This window comes from Oryzias melastigma, linkage group LG21 (genome assembly GCF_002922805.2).
Source record: "Oryzias melastigma strain HK-1 linkage group LG21, ASM292280v2, whole genome shotgun sequence".
Taxonomy (NCBI): domain Eukaryota; kingdom Metazoa; phylum Chordata; class Actinopteri; order Beloniformes; family Adrianichthyidae; genus Oryzias; species Oryzias melastigma.
The window spans coordinates 24,211,749-24,237,410 of NC_050532.1; the positions used below are offsets into that span (position 1 = coordinate 24,211,749).

The 25,662-nt window shown below is 42.2% G+C and overlaps 1 protein-coding gene across 1 annotated transcript in view; it reads left to right on the forward strand.

The window, feature by feature from the left end:
• ttn.2 (titin, tandem duplicate 2) overlaps positions 1-25,662 on the forward strand; it is a 211,120-nt gene that overhangs the window by 119,155 nt on the left and 66,303 nt on the right. The window contains exons 125-180 of the mRNA XM_036209774.1: positions 1-409; positions 603-727; positions 809-1,075; positions 1,194-1,463; positions 1,989-2,288; positions 2,520-2,822; positions 3,054-3,241; positions 3,343-3,457; positions 3,818-4,105; positions 4,182-4,333; positions 4,507-4,654; positions 4,879-5,178; positions 5,521-5,808; positions 5,897-6,193; positions 6,328-6,514; positions 6,600-6,715; positions 6,795-7,094; positions 8,832-9,131; positions 9,203-9,308; positions 9,885-10,081; positions 10,168-10,473; positions 10,584-10,737; positions 11,019-11,143; positions 11,244-11,362; positions 12,649-12,829; positions 13,003-13,305; positions 13,419-13,961; positions 14,227-14,529; positions 14,681-14,837; positions 14,919-15,061; positions 15,218-15,336; positions 15,497-15,674; positions 15,772-16,056; positions 16,180-16,473; positions 16,549-16,848; positions 16,942-17,250; positions 17,331-17,557; positions 17,644-17,958; positions 18,051-18,165; positions 18,249-18,557; positions 18,651-18,832; positions 18,996-19,125; positions 19,253-19,404; positions 20,010-20,157; positions 20,237-20,457; positions 20,747-20,843; positions 20,967-21,263; positions 21,491-21,790; positions 21,950-22,264; positions 22,584-22,810; positions 22,897-23,047; positions 23,127-23,408; positions 23,510-23,812; positions 23,991-24,296; positions 25,069-25,350; positions 25,474-25,661. Of these exons, the coding sequence (XP_036065667.1) occupies positions 1-409; positions 603-727; positions 809-1,075; positions 1,194-1,463; positions 1,989-2,288; positions 2,520-2,822; positions 3,054-3,241; positions 3,343-3,457; positions 3,818-4,105; positions 4,182-4,333; positions 4,507-4,654; positions 4,879-5,178; positions 5,521-5,808; positions 5,897-6,193; positions 6,328-6,514; positions 6,600-6,715; positions 6,795-7,094; positions 8,832-9,131; positions 9,203-9,308; positions 9,885-10,081; positions 10,168-10,473; positions 10,584-10,737; positions 11,019-11,143; positions 11,244-11,362; positions 12,649-12,829; positions 13,003-13,305; positions 13,419-13,961; positions 14,227-14,529; positions 14,681-14,837; positions 14,919-15,061; positions 15,218-15,336; positions 15,497-15,674; positions 15,772-16,056; positions 16,180-16,473; positions 16,549-16,848; positions 16,942-17,250; positions 17,331-17,557; positions 17,644-17,958; positions 18,051-18,165; positions 18,249-18,557; positions 18,651-18,832; positions 18,996-19,125; positions 19,253-19,404; positions 20,010-20,157; positions 20,237-20,457; positions 20,747-20,843; positions 20,967-21,263; positions 21,491-21,790; positions 21,950-22,264; positions 22,584-22,810; positions 22,897-23,047; positions 23,127-23,408; positions 23,510-23,812; positions 23,991-24,296; positions 25,069-25,350; positions 25,474-25,661 (13,022 nt within the window). The remainder of the gene's footprint in view (positions 410-602; positions 728-808; positions 1,076-1,193; positions 1,464-1,988; positions 2,289-2,519; positions 2,823-3,053; positions 3,242-3,342; positions 3,458-3,817; positions 4,106-4,181; positions 4,334-4,506; positions 4,655-4,878; positions 5,179-5,520; positions 5,809-5,896; positions 6,194-6,327; positions 6,515-6,599; positions 6,716-6,794; positions 7,095-8,831; positions 9,132-9,202; positions 9,309-9,884; positions 10,082-10,167; positions 10,474-10,583; positions 10,738-11,018; positions 11,144-11,243; positions 11,363-12,648; positions 12,830-13,002; positions 13,306-13,418; positions 13,962-14,226; positions 14,530-14,680; positions 14,838-14,918; positions 15,062-15,217; positions 15,337-15,496; positions 15,675-15,771; positions 16,057-16,179; positions 16,474-16,548; positions 16,849-16,941; positions 17,251-17,330; positions 17,558-17,643; positions 17,959-18,050; positions 18,166-18,248; positions 18,558-18,650; positions 18,833-18,995; positions 19,126-19,252; positions 19,405-20,009; positions 20,158-20,236; positions 20,458-20,746; positions 20,844-20,966; positions 21,264-21,490; positions 21,791-21,949; positions 22,265-22,583; positions 22,811-22,896; positions 23,048-23,126; positions 23,409-23,509; positions 23,813-23,990; positions 24,297-25,068; positions 25,351-25,473; position 25,662) is intronic.

Consider the following 25,662-nt stretch of genomic DNA (forward strand, 5'->3'; position numbering starts at 1 on the left):
AGGAAAGTCTAAAGATCCTGGTCCCACTGGAAGACGTCGACACTCAAGAAAAGAAGACCATCAGCTTTTCATGCAAGGTCAACAGGCCCAATGCCACACTGAAATGGATGAAAGCTGGCCAGGAAATCACATTCAACAAACGTGTTGTGTACCGCGTCGACAAAGACAAGCACACCCTGACCATCAAAGAATGCTCCCTGGCAGACGAAGGTGAATACACCGCTGTGGCCGGAGACAGCAAGTCCACAGCAGAGCTGATCATCAGTGAAGCTCCGACCGACTTCAGCGCACAACTCAAAGACCAGACCATCATTGAGTTTGAGGACGCAGAATTTACCTGCAAACTGACCAAAGAGAAAGCTGAAGTCAAGTGGTACAGGAATGGACGGGAGATCAGAGAAGGACCCAGGTACCTGCAGCAATTCCCTTAACCTCGGTGTAACATATTCCTCCAGACAAGAAAAATTCCAACATTTTGAAAAAAAGTGGAATTGGCTTGAATCACACATCTGCATTGACTTCTAAATTAGACAAGATTTTCCAAACAGTGTTGTGTAAAGACTTGGACTTTAGGTCCATCATTTTCCTCATTGTTTCCACAGGTACACGTTTTTAAAAGAAGGAAGTACTTGCACCCTGATTATCAAAGAGTGCAGGCCTGATGATGAGTGTGAGTATGCCTGCGGAGTGGATGAGAAGAGATCCAGAGCCAGGCTCTTTGTTGAAGGTAAGATCCTCAGCCTGCTTTTCCACTGTCTCATTCCACATCAAGTTCCTATTCCTACAACTCTCCTTGTACATCCTTCAGAGACCCCGGTAGAGATTGTCCGACCACCCCAGAATGCGTTCGAGCCTCCAGGTTCTGATGTAGTGTTTGAGGTGGAGCTCAACAAAGACAGAGTGGAGGTGAAGTGGCTGAGGAATAACATGACAATTGTCCAAGGAGACAAATACCAGATGATGAGCGAAGGGAAACTTCACAGACTTCAGGTCTGTGAAATTAGACCTAGAGATCAGGGAGAGTACAGAGTCATCGTCAAAGACAAAGATGCCAAAGCAAAACTGGAGCTGGCAGGTTAGCATCCAATCAGGAGAAATGGTGGTTTAGCAAGAACATTGGGAAAAAAAATCATCTACGAACGCGATGAGCGTATATGTGTTTAACAGTTTCTTATTTCCTCACCTTCCACCAGCTGCGCCTCAGATAAAGACCACTGACCAGAGCTACGTCACAGATGCTGGGAAGCCCATTGTCATGGCGATACCCTACACTGCCTACCCGAAGGCTGAGGCTGAATGGTTTTACAATAACCAGAGTCTTCCCACAGACAACATACACACCTCTGCAGACTGCACTGAGTATCGTCTGAAGGACCCCAAAAAGTCTGATGAGGGGCGATACAAAGTCCTGATCAAAAACAAACACGGAGGAGGAGAAGCCTTCATAAACCTGGATGTCATTGGTAAGTCCTGTGATGTCTGACTGCTGTTCTGCCACAAACCTCGCCTAAGTAATGAGTTGTTTAAAAATCATGTAAATTTAGTAGAAATAAAAAACAACTGGACAAAAGACAAAGCTAAACAAGTTTTTACTAACTTAGTTTGTTACCCCTACTAAATTGTTTAAAAACACAAGCCGATGAAAATAATGTTTTTAGCCATTTTTTTTTTCTTTTTTTTTCCTAATGGGGATTGTATATAAAATAATAGAAAATTATAACTGCTTTTATCTTTGTTCAAATCTTAATGGATCAGGAGCAGACAAAAACACAGAGTTTGAAAAAGCTAAGCTTGGTGACGCAGAAACAGCCATGGGCAGGGTGAAGTTTCCTTGGTCTGTAATGGTTCTAAATCCATCACTTGATGACAAATAGATTCATTAATGTCTTCATTTTCCTCGTCTGAGCTGGTATCTGGCTCAAAACTCATCAGTCTCTGTCTCAATATCTTTGATTTCTGTATTAATTGGTTAAGTTGTTTTGTTCTAGACGTTCCTGGCCCAGTGAAGAATCTGCAGGTGGTGGACACTGCAGACGGCGAAGTCAGCCTGGCATGGGAAGAGCCTGAGAGCGATGGCGGCAGCAAGGTGATCGCCTATGTGGTGGAGAGACGTGACGTAAAGAGAAAAACCTGGACTCTCGCCACAGACCACGCTGAGAGTCCTGAATACACTGTGACTGGGCTCCAGAAGGACTCCTTTTACCTATTTAGAGTCAGCGCCCGAAACCGTGTGGGCAGCGGTCCCATTGTTGAGACCGACAAAGCAGTCCAAGCCAAGAACAAGTTTGGTAAGATGTCACTCTACACTGCCTTTCTTTGTAATGAAATAGATTTAAATAATCTAGAAAGTATTTGTTTTCTAAAGTTTTTTAATCCTTTAGGGGGCTTTTTTCCAAGCGTTAATCAAAAGAGTGAGCAAGTTCTCCTCAAGAGTTGTGAAGTGATGCATCAACCATGTTTTGATGTGACATGTTCTGTTTGAACGTTCCAGTTGAGGGATTTGACTTCTGTTGTTTCAGATGTTCCTGATGCTCCTCTAAATGTCATCGTTGGAAACGTCACAAAGTTTGGCTGCACAGTCTCCTGGGAGCCTCCGGTGTCTGATGGAGGCTCTCCCATCACCTCCTACATCATTGAGCTGCGTGACCGGACGTCAGTGAAGTGGTCTCCTGTCCAGCTGACTAAGGCTGACGAGCTCGGCGCCATTATCAACGATGTTATTGAGAACAAAGAGTACATTTTCAGAGTCAAAGCTGAGAACAAAGCTGGTGTTGGCAGGCCCAGTGCTGCCTCCCAGCCAGTCAAAATCATGGATCCTATCGGTAAGTGACTGGAGTCAGGAACCCTTTGTCTTTTACATTAGAACTGTGATGCCACCCATAAAAAATAATTTGCTTGGAATATAATGACATTTGTTTGGCTGGCAAAAAAATAAACTTTCTAAATCCATCTTTTCCATCTTTCATGCTTCAGTTCTCTTCAGATCTAAAGGAGCTCTAGTCTGCTTCTCTTTTGCAAAATGTGTTTGTGATTTCACCTTCTGCTCCTTGCAGAGCCCCCCAGCCCCCCTCAGAACCTCTCCTGGAGCGACCAGAACAAGAGCTCTGTGCAGCTTACCTGGGAGACTCCTATGAAGAACGGAGGCAGCATGATCACGGGATACATCATCGAACGTTGTGAGGACGGCACTGACAAGTGGCTCCGGTGCAACGCCCGCCTCTGCCCTGACCTTTTCTATAAGGTACGGCAAACTCCATACTTACTGCCTCCTGGATTGCTTTGAACATGTTGGAAAACATTGTTTTTGTCATTTTTAACACCAACGCCTCTTCTTATTCGCAGGTGTCCGGTCTGAAGTATGGAACCAAGTACAACTACAGGGTGTTTGCTGAAAATGCTGCCGGTGTTTCTGACCCATCAAACACTATCGGACCTCTGCTGGCCGATGATCCACATGGTGAGATATGTATAAGTTAATTAAGCAATGTGTCTTTGTTGTTCGTTGTTTTTTGTTTATTCTCAGGGACCTGATCTCCAAATTAGTTGTTAGCTAGATGGCCTGTGGACATGGCATCGGATACATTTGAAAGTGTAACAATGTTTTTTTTTTTTGTCCTTCCCTTTTAAATAAATAAAACTGTGAAATATGCAAGTGGTTACCAGACAAACCAGTGTTTTAGCCACAGAGCCCATAATTTCAAAAGTTATTGGTAATGTTATTTCTTACTGGTGCTGCATATTAAAGACAGAAAAACAGATTATATCTGAAATTAGTTTGCAAAAATGTGTTCCTGTTATGTCTTTCTAAACTCCTCAGTTGGGCCAACCTTGGACCTAAGCGGTTTCAAAGATGGCATTGAGGTTATCGTCCCTCAGCCTCTGACCATCAGAGTTCCCATCAGTGGATACCCAACTCCTGTAGCCAAATGGACCTTTGGAGAGAAGGAGCTAACTGCTGAGAATGAGCGCGTTTCCCTGATGACCAAGTCCACATTCACAGAACTTGTTGTCACCCCAAGTGTCCGACCAGACAAAGGCATCTACACACTTCACCTGGAAAATGACGTCACAACTGTCTCAGGAGAGATCGAGGTCAACGTCATTGGTACGCCAGAAGACAACAATTTTCCAAAGACTTTTCTTGAAAACTTGAGTTAACTCATATTTTTGCCTGTTTACAGCGGCACCAAGTGCACCAAAGGACTTCAAGGTCCTTGAAGTAACACGGCAGCATGTCCACCTTAGCTGGGAAGCTCCAGAGCATGATGGTGGAAGTCCTCTCACAGGTTATCAGGTGGAAAAACGAGATGTATCCCGCAAGACCTGGGTCAAGGTGTGTTGCTTCAAGACTGTTCTGTACTGCTATTCTTAGTGTATATACGTTATACTCAAAATGATTAGCACCATGAGAGAGATAATGTTTCACTAAATGTTGAGGAACAAACCAGTACCTCTGTTTTTGACACAAGCGCAGCCTGATAGTGATGATTTGAAATGGTTTCTCAGGTGATTACAGGAATCCAAGATCTTGAGTACACGGTCACAGATGTGGTTGAAGGGAAAGAGTATCTGTTCAGAGTTACTGCCTGTAACAAGTGTGGACCAGGAGAGCCAGCATACATTGATGAACCAGTCAATGTCTCTTCACCAGCAAGTAAGTTGCACAAACAATTGCAATTATTTTAGTGTTTTGGGGTTTTTTCTGCCTTAGTTGCAAACTAATTCCTTTTTCTAAACTTGACTGTCTGAAAACAGTCAAGAGTATCGTGCATCTCCACCAGATGGCAATGTGATTTAACTTGTTTTCTTCATTGAGTTATGCTTGGCAAAAAAAAGAAAAATACAAATTATAATTATTATTATTTAATTTCCTTACAGCTGTCTCAGACCCCCCAGAAAACCTGAAATGGAGAGACAAGTCAGCCAGCGGCATCTTCCTGACCTGGGAACCACCCAAGTATGATGGTGGCAGCAGCATTCGTGGATACAATGTTGAACGCTGCCAGAGGGGAACTGACAAGTGGGAGCCCTGTGGAGACATGGTTCCTGAACTAAAGTGCCAAGTTACAGGTCTGATTGAGGGCCAATGGTACGCATACAGAGTTCGCGCTTTGAACCGACTTGGAGCCAGCCAGCCATGCAAGGCCACAGATGAGATCCAGGCCGTTGATCCCAAAGGTGTCTGTGATGTTTTCTTCTTTTTCACTTCAGTGTGATGCATATTTTGAGATGTTTTCTTTTAGTAAAGGAACTTTCTTCAAATGGTCTAAAGTATTTTTTTTCTCTGACTAGAAAAAAAAAAATGAACTTCTGTCCCTAAGCTAACATTTTCAACTTGGTGTTCATATTTCTTTTTCTTCTTTTTCACTTCAGTGTGAAGCATATTTTGAGATGTTTTCTTTTAGTAAAGGAACTTTCTTCAAATGTTCTAAAGTATTTTTTTTTCTCTGACTAGAAAAAAAAATGAACTTCTGTCTCTAAGCTACCAATTTCAACTTGGTGTTCATATTTCTTCTACAGAGGCTCCAGAGATTCAGCTGGACGCTAAACTGCTGGCTGGCCTCACCGCCAATGCAGGCAGTAAGATTGAACTCCCTGCTGAGGTCAAAGGTAAGCCAGAGCCCCGTGTAAAATGGACCAAGGCTGACCTGGTCCTTAAACCAGATGACAGGGTGACGATTGACACCAAACCTGGACACTCCACTGTGACCATCGCCAAGACCACGAGAGATGACACCTCCACCTACATCATAGAAGCTACCAACAGCAGTGGTCGTGCTACGGCCACTGTGGACGTCAACATCCTCGGTAAGACCAATGAATGACTAAAGATAATAACACGCTCTTTTTTCAAATATATATGATATACAGTATAACACGTTTCTTCTCAAAATAGACAAACCTGGTCCTCCTGCCGCTTTCGACATTTCTGAAATTACTAATGAAACGTGTTTTCTGGCGTGGAATCCTCCACGTGATGACGGCGGCTCAAAAGTCACCAACTACATTGTTGAGCGGCGAGCTGCTGACAGCGAGATCTGGCATCGCCTGTCCTCCACTGTTAAACAGACCACCTACAAAGCTGTGGGCCTGGTTAAGTTCAAGGAATACGTCTTCAGAGTGTTTGCTGAGAACCAGTTTGGCGTTGGTCCAGCCGCTGAACACCCATCTATCATTGCCAGATACCCCTTCGGTGAGTTACCAGACAAAAACACTTTTGCTTATGTTTTTTTGCTTGTCTTCCTTTGAAGTACGAAGCTACATAAAAGCTGAATGATCAAATGTTAAGCTGCAGATTCTCATCAAGTGCTGGCTGTTTGTCTTTAGACACTCCCGGAGCTCCCTACAAATTGGAAGGCTCAGATATTGCCAAAGATTCCCTGACACTGACATGGTACGAACCAGATGAGGATGGTGGAAGTCCAATTACAGGCTACTGGGTGGAGCGATATGAGGCTGACCATGACAAGTGGATCCGATGCAACAAACTGCCCATCAAAGACACTAACTACAGGTTAGACTTGCTGTCCAAATGACACCTGAAACCAACTGTCATTGGTAGAATTTGTTGTATTAATAAAAAATGTTCATGTCTGAAGGGTCAAAGGCCTCCCTACCAGAAAAAAATACAAGTTTAGAGTTCTTGCAGAGAATTTGGCAGGGACTGGAAAACCCAGCAAGGAGACAGACCCAATACTGATCAAAGATCCTATAGGTATCTTTAAAAAACAATTTCAGTTTTACAATAAAATATTTGTAACATGTTACTAATAGTCATCTTGTGCCTATTTTAGATCCTCCATGGGCTCCAGGTAAGCCCACAGTCAAAGACGTGGCTAAGACCTCGTGCTTCCTGATGTGGACTAAACCAGAGCATGACGGAGGAGCAAAGATCGACAGCTATGTCATTGAGATGCTGAAGAGTGGAACCACTGACTGGATCAGAGTGGCAGAGAACATTAGTGGCTTGGAGTATTTCCTGAAGGGCCTGATGGAAAAGCAGGAATACTCGTTCAGAGTGAGAGCAGTTAATATTGCTGGAGAAAGCGAACCCAGCGAGCCCAGCGAACCAGTGCTCTGCAAAGAGAGACTCAGTAAGAGAAAACCCACAACTACCCACAACTTCTCAAACAAAGATAATAAAAATGATCTCTACATAAATGTTATGCACAGCCTACATTTTAAATAAAAATATAAACACAAATACATACACATTTACATAAACAGTTATCTACACAAACCCTCATTTAATCATATTTACCTACGCATTAGCATCAACTACCTAAAGTTTTATGAAGTAATTTTTCTAAAAATTATCTATAATTTTCTTAACATCTCACTTTTCATAATTCTTTTAAATGAGCAATTGTTTTTGTATTTTTAGTTTCTTTGTCCAGTTTATTTCATATGTTGGGACCATATACTGAGACAGATCTTTCCAATGTCTTTGTTCTAAACTTTGGATTTAAGTAGATATGACTTTGTCTTTTATTGAATTTAACCTGTAAATTGAATGGTAACCGTGTCATGGATGCCTTGTGCATAAAGTTGGGAATTCTATAATCAACCAGATCACTAAAGTTAAGTATTTTTAAATTACTGAATAGGGGTCCTGATGGGATATTTACGTACTGTAACAATACTTATGCCTTTTTTTGTAATGTTCAGACTGGGATTAAGTATGTTTTATAAGTAATGCCCCAAATTTCTAAACTGTATAGAGTGTGTAGAGCAATCATAGAGTTGTATTGTAAATGTAATGCAGGGACCATTTCAGCTTGTGTAAAATTGCAATTACTTTGGCTATTTTTGTTTTATACTACTAATGTGAGGCTTGCAAGAAAATCTGTCATCAATTATTACTCCCAGAAACTTAATTTATTTTTTCCTTTTAATGCTAGTACAACCAATGCTTACATAAATGTTATTGTTTTTATTTTTCTAATACTGAATAACATAAAGTATGACTTTTCACAGCGTAGAGATAATTTATTGTTACCAAATCATACTTTTATCTTTGCTAACTATGTTTGTATCTTTTTTTTTTTTTTTTTTTTTTTAGTTTATTTTTTTTAGAAAGGGGACAATGCAATTTAAAACAAAACACATGATTAAAAATTAAACATGGTTTTAAAAAAGCCAGAGTTAGCCAAGAAGGCTATTTTCTCTTTAATAACATCCACTAGATTTGTTCCTTCATAAAAAAAGTTATGTAATCTGTAAATGATATACATTTTAATAATTTGGATGTACTGGCAATATTAGTTGTACTTAGATATTTAAACATTAGATGTTAAATAGTCAGCATGTCGTCCCAATCATGTCCACAGACATGAGACAACCTTATCTCTCTAATGATCAAATGGATTAGATTTGGATTAGATTTATCTGCGCTTTTCAGGACACTCAAAGCGCTTACATTGTGCATCCATTATTCATTCACACCTCATTCATACTTGGTGACGGTAAGCTACTATTGTAGCCACAGCTGCCCTGGGGCAGGCTGACAGAGGCGTGGCTGCCAGTACGCGCCTACGGCCCCTCTGACCATCAGACCATCACCGGAACATTCATACGCATCCACACACCAGTGGAGCCACACTGGAGGCAAGTTGGGTTAAGTGCCTTGCCCAGGGACACAACGACACTTGGCTGGCGGGAGCCGGAATCGAACCGCCTATCCTTCGATCATTGGCCGACCCGCTCTACCGCCTGAGCCACTGTCGCCACAAAATGATAGATACATCTTTAAACACACCATTACTCTGTCAATAAATCATAACATGATCGTGTCAACCTGAAATGAGCAAATTTTCTCCGAAACCTTCCAGATCCTCCATCAGCTCCGCGATGGTTGGAGGTCATCAGCATCAGCAGAAACAGTGCTGAGCTGAAGTGGACGGCACCTGAGCGTGACGGAGGATCACGCATCACCAACTACGTGGTGGAGAAGCGCGACGTGAGGCGCAAAGGCTGGCAGGCCGTGGACACCACAGTCAAAGAGCTGAAGTATACGGTGACCCCGCTCAATGAGGGCTCGCTGTACGTCTTCCGTGTCGCTGCAGAGAATGCAGTGGGTGTCGGGCCGTTCTGTGAGCTGGAGGACTCTGTTCTAGCTAAAGACACCTTCAGTGAGTCAGAGAGACGATGTAAGGAAATGAAAGTGGAACAAAAATTTAAAAAAAATATCTTTGCTTTGCAGCCACTCCTGGTCCACCATACGCTCTGACTGTCAATGCTGTGACTAAGAAATATGTGGACCTGCAATGGGAGGAGCCTAAAAATGATGGTGGCAGACCCATTCTCAGGTGAACATTTCTCCTTACACTGACAGGAAAGCTACACCAATAGATAATAACAGTGTGTTTGATAATATACTTGCACTATTTTATTTTTATTTTGAAGTATTTTCTTTTAATACTTATGTATTTACAGAAAACTTTGGGTTTGAGGGATTAAGCATATTTTTTGAATGTGTAAATAGTCCTTTGTAATAACTTATTTTTATGAGAGGCTTGTTGGGCATGTCATATTTAAATTGTGATACTTGCTGAAACAGACATAGTTCAGTGGAGTTGTCACACAAATCCTTAGTTGCACTGTATGTCCAATATTTGAGGTCAAAGCCAGACACAAACCCAAACAGACTTCTTTTAGATGTTCTTTTGTTCAGGTCTCCCAACCATTCAACAGGCTTTATTAATTAAAAGTTACCAAAGCTTTCTCTATACCACAAAATAGGCATTGTTGCAACCTAGCAGATGTCATACGAAAAATTAACAAGTTGATATATTCCTTTTAAGAAGTAGTCCCTGAATTATGTAAACAGCTCACTTAAAGCTAGGGTGCTTGTTTGAAATCTCCCACGTTGTGCTTTCTTACAGGTATTCCATTGAGAAGAAGGAAAAACTCGGAACCCGCTGGGTAAAATGTGGCAAAACCTCTGGACCAGACTGCAAGTACAGAGTAACGGACGTCATTGAAGGAACAGAAGTCCAGTTCCAGGTCCGTGCCGAGAACGAGGCTGGAGTTGGACACCCGAGCGAACCCACCGAAATCCTCACCATTGAGGATCCCACAGGTTGGTGTAACATGGTCCATAGTTTCGTTTTAGACAACTGACAAAAGTAAATCACCTAGAAACACTTAATATGTCTGTCCCACCAGGCGTACCTTCACCACCCATCGAACTTCATGTTACCGGAGCAAGCAGGAACTTCCTGTCCATTGCCTGGAAGCCTCCACAGCAGGATGGGGGCTCCCCAATTCGTGGCTACCACATTGAAATGTGTGAAGCTGGAACACAGAAATGGATGAGGGTCAATTCTCGCCCAGTAAAGGAGCTGAAGTACCAAGCGGAGGAGGGCGTGGTTCCTGAAAAGGAGTACATTTTCAGAGTGAGGGCCATCAACGCTGTCGGAGAGAGTGAACCCTCGGACATCTCTGAAAACGTCTTTGCCAAAGACTCAGACTGTAAGAGCAGAAAGAGCATGGATCTCTGCCTCAAGAAGAGCGAGAATCCTGCACAAATCCACATAAAGTCACAAGTTTCCATCTGAGATCCTTTCTTTTTGTCGTTCCAGGTAACCCAACATTGGAGTTTCAGACCTTGGACCTGGTTGTCGTGGAGACAGAGAAGCTTCATATCCCAGTTCCCTTCAAAGCTGTCCCAGCCCCCAGAGTCACCTGGCATAAAGATGGCAAAGAGTTGAAAGCTGATGAACGCATTGGGTTCAGGTCAGTGACAGTCCCAACAGGACAGCAATTACGCTAGCTATAGAGGTAATATTACGGAGAAAAGTAATTTGAAGTAGCCCTTTATGAAAATATTAAGTATAACACTATTATGGTATACAAACAGAATTATAAGTCTCAAAAATGTGGAAATCAATTGTATCCGGTCCATTGGAATAGCATAATTGCATGTAAAAACAAGTACTAACTTACTATCCATTTAAGGTGAATGGTGTTGAAACTATCAGCAATGACAAATATATACATATTTATTTTATGAACAGAAAGGAGTACACATCTCTACACTTGGAGATTGACAGCAGCGTTCACCCTGATGCTGGAGTATACAAAGTCACTTTGGAGAATAAACTTGGAAGTGCTAGTGCCACTATCAATGTCAAAGTCATTGGTATGTGCTTGTTACAAACACTATTTTGGACAACTTGCGTTCTGATGTTGTAAACTTGCCAATGTTATGTTGCTAAATATGTTTGTTTCTCGGTTCTCAGGTCTTCCTGGACCTTGTAAGGAGATAGTGGCCTCTGAGATCACTAAAAGTTCCTGTAAAGTGTCCTGGGATCCTCCTGATTATGATGGTGGCAGTCCAATTCTTCACTATGTCCTGCAGGTCTGAGATGCCAGAATTTTATACTCCACCTAATGTATGCCAAAAGGTTCTGTAGTTTGTTTAGAGTAATACTTTAACAAAAGAATATCTCCAATAACATTATATTATTAATGGTATAAGTTAGAAAATTTCGCCAAATATGAAATGGTTGTCTATTTAATTGAGTTCCTTCCGCAAGTAACTTCTATATCTTTGGGGGGGACAGCTGAGAATTGAGTCTTCCATGTTCCAACATGACTGCACAATAGAAAACATGGGATCCTTCATTGTGGCATTGATAAGGGAGTATAGTGGGGTGTGATTGCGTGGTGTATATGGTAGTGGTATTAATATTAGTATGGTGTGGTATGGCTGTAGTGGTAAGGTGTTGTATAATAGTGGTTGTAATGTGTTGTATTGTAGTGGAAATGAGGTGTTGCGTAGTAGTGGTAGTATGGAGTGATTATGGTAGTGGTATTAAGTTCTGGTATAATAGTGGTGTTAAGATGTTGTATTGTAGTAGTAGTAAAGTGTGATGTAATAATGGTAGTAATATGTTGTTTAACAGTGGTAATAAGGTGTGGTATGGTAAAGGTAGTATTGCGTGATTTGGGAATGGTAGTAAGGTGTGATATGGTAGTGGTATTAAGGTCTGGTGTAATAGTGGTATTAAAGTATTGTAGTATTGTAGTAAGTTGTGGTATAATAATGGTAGTAATATGGTGTTTAATAGTGTTAGTGAAGTGTGGTATGGTGTAATATGGTAGTGGTAGTAAGGTGTGGTATGGTAGTGGTAGTAAAGTGTGGTATGGTAGTGATAGTATATTGTGATTATTGTTGTGGTAGTATAGTGTGATATGGTAGTGGAAGTAAGGTGTGGTATGGTAGTAAAGTATGGAATGGTAGTATGGTGTGATATTGTTGTGGTAGTATGGTGTGATAATATTGTTGTAGTATGGTGTAATTTTGTCGTGGTAGTATGGTGTGACATTGTAGTGGTAGTAAGGTGTGGTATCCTCATGGTGCAGAAGAACTTGACTGGCTTGCAGAGAGGTCAGACCTCAATCTGATGGAACACCTTTTGATGAATCAGAGCAAAGACTACGAGCCATGCCTTTTCATGCAACTTTAGTCTTCAGACATTTACTAAAGTTCTTTCGAAAATACAACCTTCAAATAAAGCAAATATAATCAAAGAGCAGCCTGCGGTTAAATTTAAACTGACCCACAGCATTATACATACAGAATAGTTTGACAGAGCCCATAAAAATAATGTTTATCTTCTGGTTATATTTGTTGCTCTGCAGCGACGTGAAGCTGGGAGAAGGACCTATGTCAACATGATGTCCGGAGAGAACAAGGTCAGCTGGACAGTCAAAGACCTCATCCCCAACGGAGAGTACTACTTCAGAGTCCAGGCCGTCAATAAGATTGGAGGCGGGGAGTTCATTGAGCTCCGTAACCCAGTTATTGCCGAGGACCAGAAACGTAAGATTGATACATTTTCTTTATATAAGAATAAATGGAAACTTGTTTTTCTGTTAAATTTCCATTGGAGTGGGTCTTTAAGATGTTCATGAAGAAGGTTTGAGAAATGACCAAAAAAAAAACATGTTAAAACTTTTAGACTGTGTCCAAGTGAAATGTGTCCTTTGGTCCAGATGCTCCCGATCCACCTGTGGACTTGGAGACTCATAACCCCACATCCAGCACCATCACTCTGACTTGGAAGCCTCCCATGTATGATGGAGGTGCCAAGATTATGGGCTACATTTTGGAGAAGCAACAGAAAGGGGAGGACAAATGGGAGAGGTGCAATGACTTTTTGGTACCCGTCCTGTCCTACACTGTCAGAGGACTGACAGAGGGCAAGAACTACACTTTCAGAGTAAAAGCTGAAAACGCAGCTGGGATGAGTGAGCCATCCCGCAACACGCCATTTGTTAAAGCAATGGACACCATCGGTAAGGATGCCGTGGTCTGGAGTGAGGCAACAGAAAATGTTTTATGAAATGTTTGTCGCCTTTTGGAAATTTATCTTAATACTCTGAGAATTCCTTCTACCTTTCTTTTTTAGATCCTCCAAAGGTTTTCCTAAGTGGCAGCCTGCAGTCTGGTCTCAGCGTGAGGCGAGGCTGTGAAATCTGCCTAGACGCTAACATTTCAGGCTCCCCGTACCCTCAGATCACCTGGTACTGGAACAACCAGGAGATCCAGCCTGAGCAGCTCCGCAAGAGGCCAGAGAAACCCCTAAAAAAGAAGGCGGAGGAGAAAAAGGATGAGGAAAAGAAAGAGGAGGAAAAGAAGGATGAGGAGAAGAAGGAGGAGAAGAAAGAGGAAGGGGAAGCAGAGAAAAAAGAGGAAAAGAAGGAGGAAGAGGTAAAAGAGGGAGAGGAGAAAAAAGAAAAGGAGAAACCAGAGGAGGCAGCAGCCGCAGAGCCAGAGATGGAGGAAGATGATTACCCCACCATTAATGAGCGACTGGCTATTGACAACAGCCACAGAGGTGTGTCCTCAGTAGTCATCAGGGACTCCATTCGCCGTGATCATGGAGTCTTTATGGTGAAGGTGGAGAATAACCACGGCATTGCCTCTGCCACCTGTGAGGTCAACGTACTTGGTAAGACTTTTGTTGAGTTTTATTTGCTTCTATGTAACGTTGATGTGAATTTAAAAGGAATCAGGCTGGCAAAGTGCGAACACAGGCAAGATGACAATCATATATAAAAAAGAACATCCTACCAACAGAAATAAACCTCTAACAGAACTATAAGAGTGTTTCTTTTTTTCAGCCAGTTGGGTCATGAAGAGTACAAACAAGTGACAATGGCAATTAAAAGAACTTTAGAGTTTTTGTGAAGAAATAATTATTTTCTTTTCTTCAGATACTCCGGGTCCTCCTGTGAACTTGAGATTTGAGGAAGTGAGGAAAAACTCTGTTATCTGCAAGTGGGATCCTCCCCTGGATGACGGTGGAAGCGAGATTCTCAATTACACAGTGGAGAAGAAGGACAACTCAAAGCTGGACTTTGGCTGGAGCTCCGTCACTGCCACACTTAGAGGCTGCCGCTACTTGGTGCCCAAGCTCATTGAAAAGAAGGAATATATCTTCAGAGTCGTGGCTGAGAACAAGTTTGGCCCTGGTCCTCCATGTGTCTCCAAACCAGTCGTTGCCAAGAACCCCTTTGGTATGATCCGATATGTACATTAGAGATGACCATTCAAGTAGAATTTCAATATGTTTTCAGTTTTTAAGGTTAATTTTCCAACTGTAATTTTATTGGTATCACAAAGTTGTCACACTTAATTAAGCACATGGTCTCATCTCATTGTCATCAGAACCTCCTGAGGCACCTGATAAGCCAGTCATTGATGACATCACAGCCAACAGTATGCTGGTTACTTGGAATGAACCAGATGGCAATGGAAGCCCTATATTAGGATATTGGGTGGAGCGACGTGAGATCAATAGTTCCCATTGGGCACGTGTCAACAGGTCAGAAAAGACTCTAAAGAATCCTTTTTTCTTGTTGAATTTTTACAAAGACTCATGCTGCTCTTTTGTACTGATTTTCAGAGAAATTGTTCCAAACACCGAGCTCAATGTTGAAGGTTTGCTGGAGGGTCTGACTTACATATTCAGGGTGGCGGCTGAAAACCAAGCCGGTCCTGGAAAGTTTAGCGTTCCCTCTGAACCAAAGACTGCCCAGGCGCCAATCTGTACGTAAACTGACTTAAATTCTTCATTCTGGGTAGTTCACAAGCCCGCACTCTTGTCTTACTATCAACAAATTATTATCACTGCAATTTGGTTATATGACTAAAAAAAAAAAAAACAGACTTGTTTGTGAATTCTTTATTTGTTTTATCCCACAGTGCCTCCAGGACCTCCAGTAGCCAGAGTAGTGGAAACCACTGACCACTCAATAGATGTGGAGTGGGATCCACCTGCTGATACTGGTGGAGGAGACATTCTGGGATATCATGTGGACAAGGTAGGAATCTGAGCATTTATTTTTTTTTTTTTGGTTATGGCTTCCAGCTTCTATGACTGCAGGATGTCAATGTATTACATAAGCTCAACTTCTCAAAAGAAATCCTTAAAATACTTTGGTTTATTCCAAACAATGTTTTTTATTGTGTCCTTTCCTTAAGGCAATGGCTGGAACAAAAGATTGGTCTAGGTCTACAGAGCGCCCTTGGAAGACCCGAGCCTTCACAGTTTACGGTGTGCGTGAGGGAGCCAAGTACATCGTTCGAGTCATTGCCTGCAATGCCGCAGGAGAAGGAACACCTGGATTCACAGAGTCTGTGTTCGTCAGAAATCCTGCAGGTCAGGATATTGTAATCCACTTGGGTGGTTATTTTATTTTTTTGTTAATTTGTTGTTTTCTTCAATGTCTTTGACACTGATTGCTTTCTACTAACAGAGGTGCCCGTCATTGAACTGGATCTATCAGTCAAGAATGGGGTTACCATCAGGGCTGGAGAAACACTTCGCATACCAGCCACGGTCACTGGCAAACCCTATCCATCTATCTCTTGGACGAAAGATGACAACAAACCTGACAAAGACCGTGTGGAAATCCTCAGCGAGGGCAACACCAGCATTGTTTCAATCAAGAATGTGCAGAGAAAGGACTGTGGCAAATACCAGATATCTGTTTGCAACCCCAGTGGCATAAAGTCTGCATGGACAAGGGTAGACGTGATGGGTGAGTACAAACAATACAATTAAAGGTTTTCAGTTTGATTGTAGTTACCGGGAGATAGATTATATCAATGTGTGAAGATTGTACCAATGTGACAAGGACAATGCCACTGTTCTTTCTTCACAGATGTCCCTGGACCCATCACAGACCTGAAGCCTGTTGTTGTTACTCGCAAAATGATTTTCCTGAACTGGGATGACCCTGAAGATGATGGAGGTAGTGACATTACAGGCTTTATTGTTGAGAGGCGAGATGCCAAGATGCACACATGGAGGCAGCCTGTTGAAACGGCTTCATCCAAGTGTGAGTGTGTGGGCATTATGGAAGGACAAGAGTATTTTTTCAGAGTTTTTGCCAAGAACAAGTTTGGCGTGGGCCCACCTGTTGAATTAGGACCTATAAAGGCTGTGGATCCACAAGGTGGGTACTGACTTCAGTCAGGACATCAAGACTTGAAAATGGATTTGTGCTCAAACTTGTTTCATGGTTTTACAGGCCCACCATCATACCCTGAGAAGTTTCACTACACAGAGCGCACTAAGAACTCTATCACATTTGCCTGGAAACCACCTCGTAATGATGGTGGCAGCCCTGTGATTGGCTACTTTGTAGAGAAAAAGAGGCAGGACCAACAGGCTTTTGAGCCCTGTAACACTGAGATGTGCCCTAACCTTTCAATGACTATCGAGGGCCTGGAAGAGGCTTGGATGTATGAGTTTAGAATCAAATGTGCCAATCTTATTGGACAGAGTGAGCCATCCATTCCACTGACTGTGGTCATCCAAGATGATGAAGGTAAGCTCAAACAACTTTATAACCTTAAAATACATTGCTGCAGATTCAACATTTGAGATAGATTGAACTACTGTGATTTGTTTCTGTTCTCAGTGAGTCCTGAGGTTCACCTGCTGAAGCACTTCAAAGCTGACACCATCATAGTGAGAAAGAATGAGCCAGTCGAGATTCCTGCTAATGTGATTGGACTCCCCATCCCAAAGATTGAGTGGTCCAAGGATGATGTGGTGATTGAACAGTCAACCGAGACTCTTCTGATAGACACCGAGGTGACTGGAAGGATGAATGCTAAGACTACCCTCTCTATTCCCGCGGTGAACCGGAGGGATCGTGGCAGCTACACTGTCTCGGCCTCAAACAATATGGGCTCAGCCAAGCACACTGTCTTTGTCATGGTCCTGGGTGAGTTAACTCACTGCACACAAACTCAAAACAAGATCTACTGCTCATATGTTCTGAACACCCACTTGCTCTTCTCCCAGACCGACCAACTCCACCCAGGAATTTGACTGTGACTAACATTATGGCGGAGTCTTGCTACCTGAACTGGGATGCGCCCCTTGACGATGGTGGCACTGAGTTGACCAACTACATTGTTGAGAGAAAGGAAGTGATTACAGAGCAGCCCGAGCTAGAGGAGGGAGAGGAAGCTCCACCTGAGCCACAATGGGTGGAGGTCACTAACAGCATAATCGAGAGGAAATACGGGGTGTGTCCCTTTGTCCGTAACAATAGCACTAAACAAAAAGCATGTGAACTCTATGACCACAATGGCAACTTCTCTGCTTGTTGCAGGTTTGGAACTTGGACACAAATAAGACCTACATTTTCCAGGTCAGAGCAGAGAATCGCTTTGGTAAATCTGACCCATGTACAACAGAGGAAGTCAAGATTACAGACCCATTTAGCCTTCCTGGACCACCAGAGAAACCAGCTATTTCAGAATTCTCCAGGACCTCCATGACAGTGACTTGGGAACCTCCCAGAGAAACCGGTGGCTCCATGATCATTGGCTACTGGTTGGAGAAGAGGGAAAAAGGCACAGAATACTGGGCTAAAGTTAACAAGACACCTGTGACCAAAAGGGGTATCAAAGGCTGGGAGTATCAGGTGAGTGGGTTGTCTAAGGTCTGAAATAAAACAAGACTTTTTTGGGGAATAAACATACAAAAATATTTTTTTTCCCTTTTTTTATGAATCAGGTGACGCGTTTGTTTGAAGGAACAGAGTATGAGTTCAGGGTTGCAGCCTGCAATTCAGCAGGAACTGGACCTTTTAGTATGCCGTCTGACTCTGCTTTTGCTGTTGATCCCATCAGTGAGTAAATCCTAATACATCTTCTTTTTGAGTGTTGAAGTTTCAAACTTCCCTAAAATGTGAACTATTGCTTTGATTTCTAGCTCCTCCAAGCATGCCCGCTGCTCCTGTAGTTGCTGACAAGACAAAGCACAGTGTCACGCTGACATGGGAGCCACCTGTCAGTGATGGAGGAAGTCCAATCAAAGGCTACATCATCCAGATTCAAGATGAGGGTGGATCAGACTGGGTTAAAATTAATGATATTGACAGCTTGCACCCTACCACAGAATTTACTGTGCCAAGCCTCCGTGAGTTGAAGCGCTATCGCTTCAGAATCATTGCAGTCAATGACATTGGTGAGTCCGATCCCAGCCCCCGTACCAGTGAAGTTCTGGTGGAGGATGTGCAACGTAAGTCTGGAATCATATGTTTATCTGGCTGAAAGCAAGTTTGTGTCTTATCTTGCATTCTTTATATTCATTTTTAATATAATTTATCAACAGTTCCGCCTTTAATCACAATTGATGTCATGGCCGATGACCTTGTGGGTATCCGTGCCGGAGATCCCGTCAGAATCCCTGCCACCATTAGAGGCAGACCTATTCCTAAGGTGGCTTGGGACTATGAAGGCAAAGCTGAAAGCCAAAAGAAGGACAAACTGCACACATTGCCCGTGGACTCTGGGGTGAGACCTTCAAGCAGCACATGATTTTGCACAACACAACTTCTTTTACATGCAAAAAAATTAAGCTCTTCAAACTAAACAGGAGAAGCAAAACATCTCTTAAAACGAGAAAGCATCTCTTTTAATGTTTATTGTCTATTTTTCACTGTTTGTGTATATACAGGTTGAATCCACAGACACCACCTCAGTGGTGAACATCCCAGTCAGCAAGAGAAGCCATTCTGGTCGTTACACAATCACAGCAAAGAACAAGTCTGGACAGAAACATGTCAACGTCAGAGTCATTGTCCTTGGTAGGTGTCATTCTCTTGTAACGTTATCCCTGCTGAATTCAAAATGTTCCTGACATTCTTGCTTGTTTCTTCACGAGAATATGATTAGTATGATTGTTCTAAGTCTAAAACTGGACTCTTGCCACAGATGTTCCTGGACCTCCAAAGGACCTAAAAGTCACTGATGTCACCAGAACAACTATGAGGCTGATCTGGAAACTCCCTGAAACTGATGGAGGAGAAAGAATTAAGAGCTACTTCATTGAGAAGAAGTCGGTTATTGACAAAGCCTGGACAAAGGTGAATCTGACTCTAAGAAAATAATGACAAAATTAATATATTTTTTTTTCGTTTTCAAAAATGCATTTTTAATTTACTGCACCTTAAAGTGCATTAGTTAAAATTTCATTGGTGGTTTCCAATCTTTTGTTCTTACTTTTCTTGTAACGAGCTGTTAGGGATCAGGTCCTGTCCCGCTGATGTGGAGTCATTTTTTAATTGGTTACTTCAGAAGATATCTTGTTGAATCTGTTTATTTGACTTATTATCTAAAGTTTACATGCTGAAATCATGTAAACGGCATCCGGTGTAAAAAAAACTGTCAGTTTCTTATTAAACATTCACAGTTTGTGCCACAGTGAGTTTTACTTATTTTATATTTAAACTGAATGTAAAAGAATATAAACGTCCTCAATTATTTTGTGTCATTCCAACCCCCAAATTTATTAAAAATATTGCAGTTCCTCAAATGGCCAGTAGAGGCAACTTTTAGAAGAGAACAGTTGATGCAGAAAACCAGGATCTTAAAAACAAGAAAAATGTGTTTATTTTGTGATTTTTGTAAATCTTTCATATAATGTCTATTTGTGAATGGTCAACTGATGGACTGAAATAATTTTTCACAGGTGAATGCTGCTTGTGCCAGTCAGGCCTTTGTGGTTCCAGGCCTCCTTGAAGGTCAGGAATACTTTTTCAGGGTCAGAGCAGAAAATAGACTTGGATTTGGGCCATTTACTGTCACAACTGAACCTGTTCGAGCCAGAGATCCTATTTGTGAGTACATACCCGCTTCATCGACAAACAAAAACATTTGTGCCAAAACTGATCCAATATTTACCAATGTCTCGCATAGATCCACCTGATCCACCCACAAAGTTGAAGGTCGATTTAGTGACCAAAAATACTGTCACTCTGAGCTGGGAGCCTCCCAAAAACAACGGTGGCTCACCTGTAAAACATTACATCATTGAGAAATTGAGCTGGGACACCAGTGGGAAGGAGAAGGAGACCTGGAAGCAGTGTAACAAAAGAGATGTGGAGGAACTCACTTTTATTGTTGAGGACGTAAAGGAGGTCAGTATAACTCCCTTATGTATAACTTGTACAATACCTTTTAGTTTCATACAATAATATGTAAAAATTGATTCATACTTGTATTAGTCATTTTTTTTGCTGAAATAGTGCAGCTAAAATTGAAAAAATATATCTTAAATTCATCCTAGAGAAGGACTTTTTACTGATGGACATTTCACTTTGGTGTCAGTCAAACTAGTAGTAAAACTAAATATTTACAGGTATCAACCCTAAAAGCAGAGCTTTCTTTTTACCCTAGCTAAACACTATTCCTATTTTGGATTTGCAGGGCGTAGAGTATGAGTTCAGAGTGAAGGCAGTGAATGCTGCTGGACCAAGTCGACCCTCTGCCACTGTTGGACCCATGGTCATCAAGGATCAAACATGTAACCAATGGCTACTTGGAACTTTCCAGTGTTATTCTAAAACCTGATTTTTTTCCTCTCTCAATAGAAACTGTTTGTACTTAACATCTGTAGATTTTTTTAAAAATCTGTTTATTTTAACAGGTGCACCCACCATCCAGCTCCGTGAGGCCATGGAGGGAGAGGAGGACTGTGATGTCAGTATTGTTGCAAAAGTCAGCGGCTGTCCATTCCCAACCCTGACCTGGCACAAAGCCAGCCTGGCCAAACCAGAGGAGAAAGTTGCAGTTCAGTATGACCAACACATCAACAAACTGGTTACCCAGGACAAGTGTACACTGCTGATCCAACATGCTAGCAGGCATGACAGCGCCCTCTACAGTCTGACAGCCAGCAACAGTCTTGGCACCGTAACCAAAGACATCAAGCTGTCAGTGCTAGGTGAGATATTTAAGCAGTATGCTACGGTGTGCAGTATAATATTCAATCAAGGATGTGACAAAATGGAAAGTTTGTCAAGGCACCTATGCAATTGTTCTTTGCAGTTTAAAGACATTTTTATAATCGATTGATTTGATTGGTAGTAACATTGTTGTGTTTGGCTGAAATTATCTCAAACGTTATATTTGTTATAAAAAGATATCTTGTCAACCTACCTCCATGTGCAGGACCCCCTGGCGCACCTGTCGGACCAATCAAGTTCACAGAGGTGTTTGCAGAGAGAATTGGCCTGGCTTGGGAAGCTCCCAAAGATGATGGTGGATCTAAAATCACCAATTACGTTGTTGAAAAGCGTGAGGACAACAGGAAGTCCTGGGTTCATGTATCCAGTGACCCCAAGGAATGTGCCTATGTGGTGACCCGACTCACAGAAAATCATGAGTATGAGTTTAGGGTTATGGCTCAGAACAAGTTTGGAGTTGGACCCCCACTAGTCAGTGAGCCAGAAAAGGCCAGAAACCTCTTTAGTAAGTTCAAGTCTCATTGCCATTTAGTTACATAACTAGCTTAATTTAATTTATCTCCTACCTGGTAGTTCATTCATCATTAATCATGGACGTTTTTGTAAATGATAGTTTAGTCTTGGGTATGTGACGCTTCCTGATCTAATGTTGTTCTGTCTTCAGCTGTGCCTGGTCAATGTGAGAAACCAACTGTCACTGACGTCTCTGTGGAATCCATGACTGTCAACTGGGATGAACCCAAGTACGATGGTGGATCCTCCATCACTGGCTACTTTATTGAGAAGAAGGAGACCACTTCCAAGCGCTGGACTCGTGTCACTCGTGACCCAATCAGGGCTTTACCACTTGGAAACAACTGGGATGTCACTGGCCTGATGGAGGGTGCCATGTACCAATTTAGGATCATTGCCATCAATGCTGCTGGCTGTGGTCTACCTAGCATACCTTCAGACCCTGTACTCTGTAGAGACCCCATCAGTAAGTCAGTAATATTTTCACATCTGATAGGATTATAGTCGCCAACGCGTAACTGAACTGCAAACTGTAGCCATGATTAGCTGGTCTTGTCAGAAAAGATTTGTTCAATAAAAAAAAAAAAAAGGAGATATTAACAGCAGCCTCTCATAACAGCTTTGTAGCAATCATAAATTATTAAAAACCCATTCTCATGTCAATATAACCAATAAAGATTTTGAAAATAGATCCAGTAAAGACATGAAAACCTGCCATTTAGTTTGCCTGTTCTGTTATGTTTATAATAAAACTACATCACAAAGGTAAATTTTGCTGTGTGCAGAGCCACCAGGTCCACCTACTCCAAAGGTGACAGACTGGACAAAGTCAACAGTGGAGTTGGAATGGATCCCTCCAACAATGGATGGAGGATCAAAGGTGACTGGCTACATTGCTGAGTTTAAGGAGATTAACAAAGAGGAGGAGGAGAAGAAAGCTCAGAGGAAGCTGCTGCTTCTGAGCGACGCAGAGGAGGAAAAGGAGCCTGAGACTGACGAGGGCTGGGAAAAGGTAAATATCATTGATTTGACTTCTCATTTATGAAAAAAAAAAAAAAGATACAATTTCATCTTGTATCGCTTAATTTTTCTTTTTAGGCCAAAGACACTGAGATAAGAGGGACAAAATATGTAGTTGATGGTTTGAAGGAGGGCGGACTATACCGCTTCAGAGTTCGAGCCATTAATGCTGCCGGAGAGGGAGAGCCGGGATATGTGTCTGAGCTCATTGAAGTCAAGGACAGAACAAGTAGGACTGTGATTAACATATTTTAGGTAAAGATGACCACATTTGAGTTTCATTGATCTAAAACTGTCTCAATCTCCAGTTCCTCCTGAGATGGACCTTGATGCCTCAGTGAAGGAGAAGATTGTAGTCCACGCTGGAGGCACCATTCGCATCATCGCTTATGTATCAGGCAAACCTGCCCCGCAGATTACCTGGTGTCGCGATGATGGTGAGGTGCCCAAGGAAGCTGCAGTGGAGCAGACCGGCATCTCAAATTCTCTGGTCATCAAAAACTGCAGGCGCCAGCACCAAGGCATCTATACACTTAGTGCTAAAAATGAAGGAGGAGAGAGAAGGAAAGCTGTCATTGTTGAGGTCTTGGGTAAGTGATGGAGGACATTTCAGAATGATGAAAAGTTATCTTAATCAAAGCGTCTGAAAAATACTTGACCGGGACTGACCACTTTTCTTTTGTCACTTCAGATGTTCCTGGACCAGTCCGTCTTCCCTTCGATGGAGAAAATCTGACTAGCGACTCCTGCAAGCTAACTTGGTACTCCCCTGAGGATGATGGTGGTTCAGCCATCACCAACTACATCATTGAGAAGCGTGAAGCTGACCGCATGGGCTGGACCTCCGTGTCCTACACTGTGACAAGGAACAACGCCGTGGTGCAGGGACTCAATGATGGCAAGGGTTACTTCTTCAGGATCGCTGCCGAGAACATCATTGGCATGGGACCTTTCATCGAGACGGAGAAAATGGTTCTCATCAAAGACCCTATTTGTGAGTCACAGGAGTTAAACTGTTTTTGGCTCAGACCTTTTTTCCTGGAATGAAAACAGGAAAGAAGAAATCTTCCCCATCTTCTGTGTGAAATTGTAAAAAAAATGTTTTTAGAAGGCTGCTATCTTGGATAACCAATTTTCATGGATGCATTGGGGTTTTTTTCTGTCACTTTTAGCCGTCCCAGAGCGTCCAGAGGATCTGATCATCACTGCTGTTACCAAGGACTCTATCTCTGTTGCCTGGAGACCACCAAAATACGATGGCGGTGCTGAGGTGACGGGATATGTTCTTGAAACCAGAATGATTGGCCGTGACAATTTTACAAGGGTAGGTGGAGAAGACAAACTAATGGAGAGGAAGTTCACGCTGACTGGGCTTAAAGATGGCTCTAGCCATGAGTTTAGAGTCTCTGCCGTCAATGAAGTGGGACAAGGCAAGCCATCCTTCAACACCAAAGCAGTGCAGTGCAAAGATGAGCTTGGTAAGAAACAAGACAACAAAATTAATATTTGTCTAACCAACTAAAGCAACTTTGAGCCAGGCAACATTCATACGGTACACATTCTGTCACCCCAACTGGCTGCTAGTTCTCATATTTTCTAAAAATGTTGTTAACTAAATTGTTACAAGCTGGTTCAGAAATTGCTTTTTACTTTTTCCATGGAAAAATCTAAATATTAATGTTTTAAAAACAGAAAAGGCATTTGAAAGGAAATTTAAAATGTTCAGTAATATGTTTTTATATTTTGACTTTTTTATATACACTTTTACATTTTAACTGTTTATGAGTGTCTTCTCACCCTTGGCTGAGGTGTTTGTGTTTGGGGTCCCGGAATCGTGGTCCTGCTTGTCCTCTGGCCTCACTTGTTCTTGGTCCTCCAAGCTGCCTAGGCTTGGTGTGCCCAGTTGGGCATATTGGGCCTGGGTGGTTAGGGGACTTTAGGGCAAGAAATGATGGGCAGGAATTGGGCTTGTTTTTGTTTACAGAATGCTCACATCCCAGCTAGTAGGAGGACATGGTGGACAGTGCCTGTAGGGTTCACTTTTATTTAGCTTCTTTTCTGTTATAATCATATATTTTTATTTTTTGTTTTTTTCCATGTACAATTTGATTATAATATAGTTATCTTATTTTATTGAATTTGTAGGGAATGGTGTCTTTGCTAGTTTTTATGCTATGCAATTTATTTACATGAAATATGTTTTTACAAATAAAATTTATTTGATTTTCAATTCCCATTGTCCCTCTTTAGAACCACCATCTCTGGAACTGAACTATAGGGAAAGTATGATTGTGAAGGTGGGTGACGCCTGCATGCTGTCAGGACGCTACAGCGGAAAACCAACACCTTCTGTCACCTGGACAAAGAATGGCGAAGAGCTTAAGGCTGACGATGACATTGGCCTCTTTAGCAGCTCAAACACTTTCAGCCTCAACATCAGCAAGACCAAGAGAGACCACAGCGGCCGCTATTGTGTCAACATAGAGAACGCCGCTGGCACTCGCTTAGGAATATGCAATATCACTGTGGTTGGTGAGTGATGATGCAATACTGATGAAATTTTCAAATCTTGGAAAGAAGTAATTTGGAATACAAAAAAATTATGAAAATAAGAAAGTGATGTTCAAAGGTGATTTGTGTGCTTTTTCAAACTAGACCGTCCTCAGCCACCAGAGGGCCCTGTAGTGTTCAACGAGGTCTACAGGAACTACATGGTTATCTCCTGGAACCCCCCACTAGATGATGGAGGTTGCCCCATTTCCACTTACATAGTGGAGAAGAGAGACACAAACAGAGATCTGTGGATGCCGGTCACCTCATCTTGTACCAGAACAACCTGCAAGG